This window comes from Callithrix jacchus, chromosome 12 (assembly GCF_049354715.1).
Source record: "Callithrix jacchus isolate 240 chromosome 12, calJac240_pri, whole genome shotgun sequence".
Taxonomy (NCBI): Eukaryota; Metazoa; Chordata; class Mammalia; order Primates; family Cebidae; genus Callithrix; species Callithrix jacchus.
In genome coordinates this window covers 55877530-55891585 of record NC_133513.1, presented here as the reverse complement: position 1 = coordinate 55891585, position 14056 = coordinate 55877530, and the positions used below count along the sequence as shown (strand labels likewise).

Below are 14056 nucleotides of genomic sequence, written 5' to 3'. Positions count from 1 at the left end.
ACATTCTAAATTACTTTTCAGTGACATTAATTTTTATTAAAAAGTATTCATTAATAAAACTTTTTATTATAAAGTGAATATAAAAACATCAAATAGTAGAAAATATAAAAAAGAAAAGACATATAAAAATGCCACATGCATGTTAATATATTTTCATTCTGGATATTTTCTATTAATTTTTATTTTTATTTTGATATGGAGTATTGCTCTGTCACCTAGGTTGGAGTGCACTGGCATGATCATGGCACTGCAGCCTTGAACTCCTGGCCCAAGCAATCCTCCTGAGTTGCTGGAACTACAGATGTGCACTGCCACACCTAGATTTAATTTTTGTCCAGGCTGGTGTCTAACTCCTGGGCTCAAGGAATCTACCTGTGTCAGCTTCTCTAAGTGCTAGGATTACAGCCAGGAGCCACTGCACCTAGTAGCCTCTTTTATTAGTCCGTTTTCACGCTACTGATAAAGACATACTTGAGACTGAACAATTTACAAAAGAAAGAGGTTCAGCTGGACTCAGTTACATGTGGCTAGGGAAGCCTCATAATCATGGCAGAAGGCAAGGAAGAGCAAGTCACATCTTACATGGATGGCAGCTGGCAAAGAGCTTGTGCAGCGGAACTCTTCTTTTTAAAACCATCAGGTCAGCTGGACACGTAATCCCAGCACTTTGGTATGCTGAGGCAGGTGGATTACCCAAACTCAGGAGTTGAGACCAGCCAGGGCAACATGGTGAAACCCTGTCTCTACTGAAGTACAAGAAATTAGCCAGCTCTGGTGGCACATGCCTATAACCCCAGCTATTCAGGAGGCTGAGACAGGAGAATCACCTGGACCCAGGAGGTTGAGGTTGCAGTGAGCTGAGATTGTGCCACTGCACTCCAGCCTGGGTGACAGAGCAAGACTCTGTCTCTCAAATACATCAATAAAACCATCAGATCTTGTGAAACTTATTCACTATCATGAGAACAACACAGGAAAGACTTGTCCTCATGATTTAATTACCTCCACCAGGTCCCTCCCACAACATGTGAGAATTCAAGCCAAGATTTGGGTGGGGACACAGCCAAATTGTATCACCTGTAGTAATTTTTAAAGACAATTATATTGAATGAATTTATTGATAATTTTGTTGAACAGTTCATATAAGGACATCCCATATTATATTTCAGCTTTCATAAAGTATAAATGTTTACATCTTACATCATTAATGGTTTCAGCTTATCTTAATTTGCTTCTTTTATTTTTAATGTCATTTTTGTATATTTAAGACCACATTAATATCTTTATAATCTAAATAATTGTAATATTATAAGGTTTGTTAAATTTCTTCCACTGATAATTACTATAATTTACCTAACCATTTCTTTGTTTTTTGGATGTTCATATTTTTAGTTTTACCTTATTATATATTATGGTAGTATGATCAGCTCCCTCCCTCCCTCCCTTCCCTCCCTCCCTCCCTCCCTCCCTCCCTTTTCTTTTCTTTCTTTTTTTTGTTTTTGAGACAGGGTCTTACTGTGTCACCCAGGCTGGAGTGCAATGGCTTGATCTCAGCTCACTGCAACCTCAACCTTCCATGCTCAAGCAATTCTCCTGTCTCAGCCTCTTGAGGTGCTGGGATTACAGGCATGTGCCACTATTCCTGGCTCATTTTTCTGTTTTTGGTAGAGTTGGGGTTTTGCCATTTTGGCCAGACTGGTCTCAATCTCCTGGCCTCAAGTGATCCTCCCACCTGGGCCTCCCAAAATGCTGGGATACAGACATGAGCCACCATGCCCAGCCCAAAAGAGTTCTCTCACTAACACTTTATGATTATGTCAGCTTTTCATATCCCTACTAATGCTGAATGTTGTAATTTATATATTCAATGTATTTAATGTGAAGAAATGTTTGTATGCATTTGACTACTAGTAAGAGAGGTTGGTTGTTTTTCAACATTTATCATAGTTTCTTATCTGAAAATTAATGTTATTATTTCTCTTTTGAATGAACATTTTATTTTTGATAAAAATATTCCATTTCATATTAAACACTTCTTCTCTTCTTTTTATTATTCTTAAAGTTTTTGTTAGATTTTTTTTAATAGAAAAGCTTCAAATTTTTAATATAATTACAATTATTCTTTCTGTTTGCTTCTGTCAACTTGAAAGTTTTTTTTTTTTGTTAATCAATGAGAGGTTCTTATGTTGCTCAGGTTGTCCTTGAACTCATAGCCTCGCCTCCTCAAGCGCCAGGACAACTGGCTGGAGCCACCTCGGCTCCCGACTTAAAAGTCTTATTCAGAAATTTGATAAGTGCTGAATTCAGTTTCCCTCTAGCATTTTATTTTAATAACATTCCCTCTTTTAACATCATTTTTTCAAACATTTTAAGTCTATGTCCTTTATTAATTTGGGCTTGGGAAATAGGATTGTGGTAGAAAAATGGATCAGATACTGTCCTTTCAATTCTGTCAAGCTTTTGATTGATGTGTTTATATGCCCACTCTACTCAGACAAAGAATGTCAACCTAAGTAAGAAGGAGTGAATAAATTATTGAAATTTCCCATACTTTATTTTCTATGGAAAAAGTCATGTAAGGAAAATATGTAGAAGTTTCCCATAAAATGTAATGATATGATAAACTTTCATCTTAAACAACTTTTAGTCTTGCCACAGTACACTTAGTTCACTAAAGATAAATGTTTCTTGGTTTGTTACTTGGCTGCTTAGGAGTTCCTTTTCCTTCTTATGATTTTCTTCTGTCCTGTATGTCTTTTCTAACACCATTCAACTGGTTTTCCAAACTAGCAACCTCAGAATTAGCATCCCTCTTCTACTTCTTATATTTCTTGATCATATCATATGTCTTCAACTTCAGAATGATTACTTAGTTTGGTCTCATCTCTATCCTCTCTTTCATTTGAGCTATTCTAAAGGCAGGTGGTCTGCTTCTCTTTACTCTGTCTTCCAGTGTTATCATTTATAAAAGTCTGCTTTTCACACTGTTGCTAAACAGATTGTAATAATTTCTAGTAGCCTTCAGAATAATGTCTACACTTATTGGCTTGATAGTTACCTTTTCTTTGTCAGTTTTTACTACTTTGATTTTGAACTGCATTTTAGTCTGTGTTTAACTGGTTTTTCTGAATATGTCATGTTTATTGTTTTTCCCTCAACCCTGAATATTTTTTTCTCCCTTAACTGTCAAATTTCAATTCAGATGTTAAACTTTCCCTGGCTCCTTCATTCTGAATCACTTCCTTCTCTGCTGTTGCTTTTTTATTCAGCTTTGTTCTATATATAGTTCTTTTAAAATAATTATATGGAAAAATTGCTATGTTCTTTTATTATAAAATGAAGTTGATTTTTCATTACAAAAGTTTATATGCTTATTGCACAATCTAAACAGATATATAAAAGAGCCATAATTGCTCCTAATTTGGCGATAACTACTGTTAATAACTTGGTTGTATTCTTCCAGCTTATTTTCAGTAGACATGTATATTGGATAATTTTGTTTACACAAAAAAGGATTATATTGTGCATAAAATTTGTAAATTAACATTTCTCTATTGAAATAACATGGAAAATACCTATCAATAGACATAAATATATTTTTAATCTGTAACATTTAAAAATCTTTAACACTTGAGTAGAAGCAACACACACATAGTAAAACTAAATCAAGGTGGAAAATTAAACGCTTATTTGAAGATTTCTAGTTTTGGGAAATTGACTTATTCTGCTATTCATTAGGATTTCTCAGGGCAAAATTCAGAACAAGATTAAGTTTGTCCATTTCCACTACTATTATTTATTTTCTATTCATGCTATTGTAGAGATTGTATTTTCTGTACTAACACAAGAAAGTGTAGGAAAAAATTGTTTTTATTCACAAATGACAATTATGTTTAATTTATTTAAAACATACATAAATCATTGGAGTTACATATTAGAAACTTGCCTAGAAAAATTGATACAAAGAATGTTTCTAAATGTCAGCCACAAATAAAAATTAAGTTTAAATTTATAATAGTAGTAAAACATAGGAAGTATGAAGTAGTGATCATAATAAAAGATGTACAGACTTTGTGGCAAACATTGTGAAACTTTGAGAGATACTATAATCATGGAGTCGATGATTTAATATTGGAAATATATCACTTTTCCTAGCATAGATATAGAGAGTTAGTGTAATCACTGTTAAAATCCTAACAAGTTAGTTTACAACTAGTTAAATTTGTATGGACTTGAAAGAACCAAGAATAGCTAAAGCATTCATGAAGAACAATGGGATAAGGACACTTGCAGAGTGTGTGTGTGTGTGTATGTGTGTGTATATATGTATATATTATATATGAGATATGTATAAGATAATGGGGTTTCTAAGTCAGTCAATGTTATTTTTCTTAACCTGGGTAGTGGTTACACAGATGTTCCCTTTTTAAAATTTGCACATTTATTTTACCCTAAAAAAATTTATAAAAAACAAAAGTAAAGTATAAACACCAGTTTTAAAAAATTTTTTAATATTGACTCTATAGAGATGCACACATTGTTAACAGTTAATGTTTTTAGGGGCCTGGCTCCATGGTTCACACCTGTAATCCTAGCACTTTGAGAGGCTGAGGTGGGAGGATTGCTTGAGCTCAGGAGTTCGAGACCTGTCCAGGCAACATGGTGAAACATGTCTCTACAAAAACAAAAAATACCAAAAAAAAAATTAGCCAGGTGTGGTGGCACATACCTGTACTCCCAGGTATTTGGGGGACTGAGGCAGGAGGATCACTTAAGCTCAGGAGGTGGAGGCTGCATTGAGCTATGTTTGTGTCACTGCACTCCAGCCTGGGTAATGAAGATTCTGTCTCCAAAAAAATAACAAAACAAAGCCAAAATAAATAAATAAATAAAAGTTAATGTTTTCAGCTTGCCTTTATAAATCTAAAAAATAAGGTTATGCTTATTTTTTGAATTAACAAATTTATACGATGTCTGTGAACTCTGTTCTGGAAGATGAAGAATGTAGTGCACTTACACTATTTTGCCTTTTTATTCTTTGTTATGTTTGTTTGCTGTAGTTTGATTTTTTATTGATTCACTTTATGATTTCAACAATATATTTAAAACAATTTTAAAAACTTGGTTTGTAACATTTGAGATATTTATGGAGTTTTCTCCATGAAAGGGAGAATTTTGCATACAGTAATGTATGATGGGCACTTTTAATTTCTTTATGGTTTTCCTTTTCAAAGTCATACACCACTCTCCTTTTATTTTAACCTTATTTCATTTGTTTTCTGTTTTTTTGGGGGGAGAGGTTGGCACATCTCCTTAGTAATTTTTTTCCACATAGGATAAAGGATTGTTAAATATCACTTTGCCTTATTAACCTGATAGTTTGAGTGTATATTGAATTCTAGTTTCAAATATTTTTCCCCTTCTCAGCATAGAATACAGTACTCCATTATTTTTTTTAGCATCCTGTATTCATTGAAAAGTTTAGTATTAGTCTGATTTTTATTCCTTTTAAGGTAATTATTATTCCTCACTTTGTATGCCTTTAGGGTTTCATGTTAATATGAGAGATTAAACAAGATGTGTCCAAGTATAGGTCCTAGTCCCTAATCCCTTATAAAACTGCTTGATGTTTGGAAAAATCTGAAGGTATTTATGTTTCACCTTTTTTTTCCCCCTAACAGTTCTTCCTTACCCTTCATAATCTCTATTTTCTGTTTCTGTACTTCCTGTTAGTTAGATTTTGGATCACCTAATCAATTCTCTACACCTTTTAATTTTTATTTCATATTTTTAATCTCTTATATTTTCTATCTGCTTTTTTAGTATTTTTTTAAAATTTCAACTTTTCTATTTTTATCTTCGTTTTTACCCATGTACATTTTGATTACTCAGGTAATTCATCTAACTATTGATTTTTCAAAAATTTTTCAATAATTATTATGTTAGTGTATAGAAACTGTCATTCTCTAGCTGCATCTTTTCATATAATTAGATAGGTCTGTTTGTGGCATCTTTCTTTCCTTGCTTTACAGGCAGTGCTGTTATATTTTTGTTTATTTTTTATATCTAAAATGTATTTTTTGACCTTTAGTAAGATATGCAAGAGGAAATGAACATAGGCTTCATTATCTCTTTTGAAGTGTAAGGTCTTATAATTTTTATACTTCTTGAACTGATTCCAAGGGTAACATTAAGTGAAATTTTGTTTAGTTTGTATAGAAAATCTCTTAGTTGTCTGGAATGAGGAGAAATAGACACTGATTTCTGTATGTTTGTAGTAAGTAACAAGTAATTTTGAGACGGGGATTCTGATTTTAACTTAACCAATTTGCCACATGTGACCTCCATTTGGCAATCTATTATTATTTTTACTTTCTGTTTAGTTTAATGGCTAATTGTGGACAGTTTTGTCTATTTTAAATTCTTATAGTTGTACACTTATGGAAAACATTTCTTAAATGTGAAAATTTTGTATTTTTGTTATATGGTATTTTAATTCATTTATTCAACATACTTATAAAATTAAAAATTTTTCACTATTTGTGTTTTAATGCTCTTGTTATCAGAAAATTTACATTGTGGCAACTCACGGAAGGTAGCTTACTTTTTTCTACTATGATTTCCTTATAGGTTTGATGAACTTGTGAAAAAATTCAAAGTTGAATATCATGCTGGTGGCTCTACCCAGAATTCAATTAAAGTGGCTCAGGTTGGTTAATTATTTTAAAAGGATTAAAAATGATTCTAGACCTGTGTCTATTTTACAAAATTGTTTCTGTTTGTATAGTGTTGCTGAAGAATAATTTTGTTCATTTTGAATTGGGATTTTAGTATTTATTGCACATCTAATTAAAAGTTATTTTAATTGTTTTTTTTTTTGGTTATTGGTAAGCTTGAACTTTTAATTTGTTTATTGTTCATTTGCATTTTTACTTAAATTCCGTGTTTCCTGTCACTGTCATTTTATAATTTTTTATATTTTATGGATTTGTCAATTCTTCATATTTTGTAGACAGTATTCTTTTTTTTTTTTTTGAGTTGGAGTTTTGCTCTTGTTACCCAGGCTGGAGCGCAATGGCGCGATCTCGGCTCACTGCCACCTCCGCCTCCTGGGTCAGGCAAATCTCCTGCCTCAGCCCAGCTAATATTTTGTATTTTTAATAGAGACGGGGTTTCACCATGTTGACCAGAATGGTCTCGATCTCTTGATCCACCTGCCTCGGCCTCCCAAAGTGCTGGGATTACAGGCATGAGCCACCATGCCCGGCCCCGACAGTATTCTTTTTATTTTATAAGTTAAAAGTATTTATTCCTCGTTATGTGTACAGTAACTTACGTGCTCTTAGTTCTTAATGTAACTTTCAAAGTAACATAATTAAAGTTTATGGCTTCTTCGTTTCCTTCATGTCCTCCTTAGGAAGGTCATTTCTGCCACAAGACAGTACAAATTGCTCTGTATTATATATAGATATCTGTATATATAAATATACATACATAGATTCATACCTAAATATCTGTATGTAGACACATATGTTGGTAGATATGTATATGCATCTATATATCTATACCGGTGTATATCTTTTATGAATCCATATATCTTTCTCTATTCCCATATCTTTCAATAAGTAATTGAATAAACCCATTTAGACATATACTGGAGTTAACAGCTTAACCTAATCTTGATTGAGAGAGTTTTAATCTTCCTTTTACATATCTCTAGTTCTTACCTCTGCAGTTTGAAGCTAGCTCAGAATTCTGCTCATTGCAATCATATGTCAGTTCTGCTACACTAAATTCCTTTTTTCTTTTTTATTTATTGATGTTTTCCCTTTGAATTCTAATTAACTTCAAGAACTGGAAAAGTGGAAAATTGACAAAATCCAGAATGATTTCTTTTCAAGTAACTCTTAGTTGATTTAGACATATAGTATGATTATTTCACATACTTCCAAGCTCAAATTTAATCATAGTTTAAAAATATTTTGTAAAAATGACTCTTTAAAGTGGTAATTAATATGAAGTGCATTGAGTCTTTGTATTGTCAGTTGATTTGTATTGTTTTTGGTAAAATATCCTGGTGGCCACTTTATGAGCTTCCAGAGTAATAGAAAAAGTATGATTTACCACTGGGTACGGTGCCTCATGCCTTTCATCCCAGCACTTTGGGATGCTGAGGGCGGCAGATCAGTTGAGGTCAGGAGGTTGAGACTGGCCTGGCCAACATGGTGAAACCCGGTCTCTACTAAAAAATATGAAAATGAGCCACGTGTGGTGGCATATGACTGTAATCCCAGCTACTTGTGAGGTTGAGGCTGGAGAATCACTTGAACCCGGGCAGCAGAGATTGCAGTGAGCCAAGATTGTGACACTGCACTCCAACCTGGGCAACAGAGTGAGACTCCATCTCCAAAAAAATAAAAAAGGATGATTTACTACAGCCTCCATTTATCAAGGCACATTTTGCTATCTTTTTAGTCTTTTCTCCTCCTAGAACTGGGGATGATTATGGTTAGGCTTTGTGTCCCCACCCACATCTCATCTTGAATTATAATCCCCATAATCCCCCCATGCCAATGGAGTGAACAGGTGGAGGTAGTTGAATCATGGGGGCAGTTTCCTTCATGCTGTTCTCGTGATAGTGAGTTTTCACAAGATCTGATGCCTTTATAAGGGGCTCTTACCCCTTTGCTCGGCACTTCTCCTTCTTGCTGCCTTGTTGAAGAAGGTTCTTTTCTTCTCCGTTGTCTTCTGCCATGATTGTAAATTTCCAGAGGCCTTTCCAGACATGCTCAGGCAGTTCTTTACAGTAGTGTGAAAATGGACTAATATGGGGAGGCTATTGGCTGTTCACTAATAAATTGTCTCCTTTCTTGGGGATCTTCAGTTTCTGTCTTCTAAAAGTTTATTAATTATATAATTAAGTTCTCCCTCAGCTTTCCAGTATCAGCTTTCTCCCTGATATTAGTCTCATAATAAAACAGTCATTGTCTTCTTTTGTTTTTTTGCACTTTTTGCAATATTTCACATGCATTCTAACAATGTATTCTAGTAGTGGTTTGTTTCTGTCTTTAGCAAGGTAATTTGAAAGGAATTTGAGGGCTGGGTGCAGTGGCTCACACCTGTAATCTCAGCACTTTTCGAGGCCGAGGTGGACGGATCATGAGGTCAAGAGTTCAAGACCATCCTGGCCAACATGGTGAAATCCTGTCTCTACTATACAAAAATTAGCTGGATGTAGTGTTACATGCCTGTAGTTCCAGCTACTTGGGAGGCTGAGGCAGGAGAATTGCTTGAATCCGGGAGGTGGAGGTTGCAGTGAGCTGACATCACACCACTGCTCTCCAGCCTGGCAACAGAGTGAGACTCCATCTCAAAAAAAAAAAAAAAAAAAAAAAAGGAATTTGAGGTTTTGGGTAATTTATTCTGTCTAATCTTACTAAGAATCATACTTTCATATTTCAAGTGATATGGCAAATTATATCAACAAGAAATTGTTTCCAAAACTCTTAGGTATTTTGATACTTATTTTGAACATGTCAAATCATGTTCTTGAAGAATTTAATGAAACCATAGGCAACAAAAACAAATATTATTGATGTCTTGTCCAAATACAATTCTAGATTTATTTGATACACAGTACAAATGTAAATTTTAGTAAATTTCATTTCGTCTAATCTTACTAATGAAAGTGAAAAGTTCTTATCTGCTCAATATCCTGCACAGTGTGTATCTAACACTGCTAAGAAAAGGGGTATGAGTTGCTTGTTTGATAATTGATGCTTTCTTAATGAACACTTTTGGTTACTTTGTTAGTTTTTAAAAAATTTTTAGAAGCACTTATTGTAATTTTTGACTTGAAAGAAATGGAAGAAGGCTGGACCTTGTGGCTCATGCCTGTAATCCCAGCATTTTGAGAGGCTAAGGCAGGAGGGTCACTGAATCCAGTTTGAGACCAGCCTGGGCAACATAGTGAGACCCTGTCTCTACAAGAAGAAAAATAAATGGAATAAAATGACCTCCTTGAATATGTGCCTGAAAGATGGCTATTGTTGCTGGACATAGATGCCCAGCGGTACAATATTAACAAAATATGGGACCAAAGATATGCCCTTCTCTAATCTGGCAGTACATTGAGGATGAGAATGGAAAAAAAGGTTACAGTAAAACAAAAATGTGTATGCTTTTTCTGTTTTTAAAGAGGCCATAAGTAGCTAGAAAAAACACATACCAAAAAACTCTAAATAATTTTATTTATTTATTTATTTGAGACAGAGTCTCTTGCTCTGTTGCCTATGCTGGAATGGAGTGGTGTGATCATAGCTCATTCCAGCCTTGAACTGCTGGGCTGAAAGAATCCTTCTTCCTCCATTTCCTGAGTAGCTAGGACTACAGGGACATCGTGCCATACTGGGCTAATTTATTTGTTATAGAGACAGGGTCTCTATATGTTGCCCAGATTGGTCTTGAACTTCTGGCCTCAATTGATCTTCCTGCCTTGGCCTCCCAAAGTGCTAGGATTATACTTGTGAACCATTTCACCTGGCCAAATGGCTCATTTATATATATATAAAGAGTGCTTCAGAACTCAAGTTAAAAAGTCATAGAAAAAAAACAATGAAGTTAAATAAAACTTTTTTTCAGTTTCTTTACTAAAACTGTAACTTTTAGGAATTCCAGTTTTGACAGCACAAATTCAAATTCAGGTGTTTTAAAATCATTTTTGAAAGAAAGAAATTTAACTTAGGATGATAAGTTAAAGTGTTCTTTCAGAGTGTTCTAAAGTGATGGACATTCTGAACACTGATAAGCCTATATAATGAATCTATAAACACAAGGAATATGTGTAAGGATAAGGAGTTAGAATGCCAGAAACAATGCATTTAGCTAAATGGTAAATGGATATTTTTATAGAACTATAAACTAATTCCTATATCTAAACACCTATTATTGATTGTATTTAAAATCCTAAGTATTTTATGTTTATATGCTTTTGTTGAGACGATGTTTAGCTTAATGTCGTCACATTGGACTGACACCAAGAATGTGGGCTTGATGCATCAGAGCTGTAAGTCACAGTGGATTTTACATTTGACTGTATTAAGTTTTACCACAAATACAAGAAAGATGACCTAATGGCTCTAGTTAAGTATAGAAAGGAAACATAAAAATAAAAAGATTTTATTATTTAATAGGCAAAAATAAGCACGCCATTGTTCTTTTTAATTAAATATTGGTAAATATTTAATCCATCTATAGTTACATTATTCTTTTAAAAAGTCTAACACTGGATGTATCTTAAGAAAACACAGTATGGCCTATAAAAATCATGTAGTAAAGAATTAAGAAAAGTTAAATTGCTGTATTTATTGTAACAAAGGAAGCTATAAATATTGTTATATTATCTCACATATTATTTGTTGAATTTATCCTACTATTAATTACTTCTTATTGCCACTACTAGCTATTCCTGTTATTTTATTTAAATAATACCTTTTATGTGACAGAAGTACATAGTATAGAATAATATGTGATTATGAATAAGTTCAATATTAGTTTCCTAGGGCAATCTTAACAATTTCAGAGACTAGGTGGCTTAAACAACAAAGATTTATTTTCTCACAGTGTTGGAGTCCCAGATCAAAGTGTTGACACCTTGATTCCTTCAGAGGCTTCGCTTCTGGGCCTGCAGATGGCTACCCTCTTGCTGCCTCTTCGCATGGTGGTCTCTGTATACATATGTACCCCTAGAGTCTCTCTGTGTGTCCTAATGTCTTCTTAAAAGGACACCAGTGAGATTGGATTAGAGCCTACCTTACTTCCATCATTAATTTAATCACCTTGTTAAAGACCCTATCTTCAAATATTGTCACATTGTGAAATACTGGGGTTTAGGGCTTCAACATATGAATAGTGGCAAGAGGGTCTGTGGAGGGGTGTTTATAGTTCAGCCCATAACAACTATGTGTTTTTAAATTTTTGTGTCGGAGTAACAAAACATGAGTAAGTTAATTTTTGGTTATTTTTTGATTCCTTCTTTCTTCTTTCCAGTATATGTTTTAGTTACTTGTGTTATTTACCATTTAAATTACAATTAACATTCTAAACTCATAACAACCTAGTTTGAATAGTACCAACGTAGTTTCAATAATATACAAACACTTTACTCCTTCACCTCTCCATCTTCTTCTTTTATATTGTTACTCTCATTGATTATATCTTTGTATATTGCATGCCCATTAACATAGATTTGTAATTATTGTTTTATTCATTTACCTTTTAAATCATATAAGAATAAAAGTATTACAAACCAAAAGTTTAATGATACTGACATTGACATTTACCTATATAGTTACTTTTACCAGTGTTCTTTACTTCTTCATATGGCTTGTGGTTACTATCAAATGTCCTTTCATTTCAGCCAGAAGGACTCATTAGCATTTTGTGTAGGGCAGGTCTATTAACAAACCGTTTGCCTGGGCGCGGTGGCTCACGCCTATAATCCCAGCACTTTGGGAGGCTGAGGCGGGTGGATCACAAGGTCAAGAGATCGAGACCATCCTGGTCAACAAGGTGAAACCCTGTCTCTACTAAAAATATAGAAATTAGCTGGGCATGGTGGTACACGCCTGTAGTCCCAGCTACTTGGGAGTCTGAGGCAGGAGAATTGCTTGAATCCAGGAGGCAGATGTTACAGTGAGCCGAGATCGTGCCATTGCACTCCAGTCTGGGTAACAACAGCGAAACTCCATCTCAAAAAACAAAAAAAAAACAAAAAAACAAAACTGTCCTAGTTGTTGTTTATCTGGGATATTTTAAATAGCTGCTTTATTATAGGATAGTTTTGTTGGATATAGAATTGTTGGTTAACAGTGCTTTTGTTTTAGTATATTAAATATGTCATCTCACTGCTTTTTGGCCTACATGGTTTCTGATGAAAGTTAGTTCTTAATCTTATTGAGAATCCTTACTTGTGACGAGTTGCTTTTCTTTCACTGATTTCGAAATTCTTTCCCTGTCTTTGTCTTTCAGCAGTTTGACTATATAATGTGTCTTGGTCTGAATATTTTTGTTTATCATGCTTAGAGCTTATTAAGTTCATGCTTCAGGTTCATGCTTGGATGTGTAGATTCATGTATTTCATCAAAGTTGGGAAGTTTTGGACCATAATATCTTCAAAAATTTTCTTCTGTTATTTTCTTCCTGTTTTCTTTCTGGCATTCTCATAATTAATATATTGGTCTGCAATGATTATTCAATGAAAAGGCTTCTGGTTAGATAAGATAGAAAAAAACACTATGGTGAGTAACTAAAGAAAGCAGAAATAGAATCCTGTTGTTCTAGCTAGTAACCTCAGCTTGCTATTTTTACTGGAGATTTTTCTCTCATCCTGAGAGACTTCAGTTTTTACTTCTCTAAGTGTTAGAGATTTTGAGTAGTGTTTCACATGCTTTGCTCTACTTCTTACTGTCTTCTTCAATTTGGAAATAATTGTAGGTTGTCAGAGAGAATGTCGAATATGCATCACTTTAAATACAGTTATCAGTAAATGGACTCTTTCATTCATGCTTCCCAGGGATGACAGTTTTCCATGGTGCCTAGATACCTTTTTTGTTCCTTGGAGATTTATAGTATTATGTGACTTACTGAATTTTTCAGAAGGTTGATGGTGAGCTACATGAAGTATTTGTTTGTTTTAAGTTCACTTGTTTTTAAGCTTCCTTCAATTTAATTTATCTGTAGTATTTTAAAATTTATGTTTAAAAATGCCATCTTGGGGTATATCCTGGGCATCTTAAAAATTTTTAATACCATCTTATTCTTTGTTAACTGGTATATAAGCAGGTCATCATTTGAATTATTTTTTTTCCCTGTGATTATTATAACATTGAGGCTATATGGATTTTTTTTTTTTTTTTTTTTTTTTTGAGACAGAGTCTCACTCTGCCACCCAGGCTAGAGTGAAGTAGTGTGATCACAGCTCTCTACATCCTTGACCTCCTGGGCTCAAAGAATTCTCCTTCCTCAGCCTCCTGGGTAGTTGCGACTATAGGTTCAT

General features: G+C 34.0%; 1 protein-coding gene across 7 annotated transcripts in view; it reads left to right on the top strand.

The window, feature by feature from the left end:
• The window catches only part of ADK (adenosine kinase), a 593446-nt gene that overhangs the window by 167940 nt on the left and 411450 nt on the right, over positions 1-14056 (top strand). For all 7 annotated transcript variants that reach the window (XM_009009683.4, XM_009009682.4, XM_009009681.4 and 4 more), the window contains exon 4: positions 6631-6709. In XM_009009683.4, coding sequence (XP_009007931.1) covers positions 6631-6709 — 79 coding nt within the window. The remainder of the gene's footprint in view (positions 1-6630; positions 6710-14056) is intronic.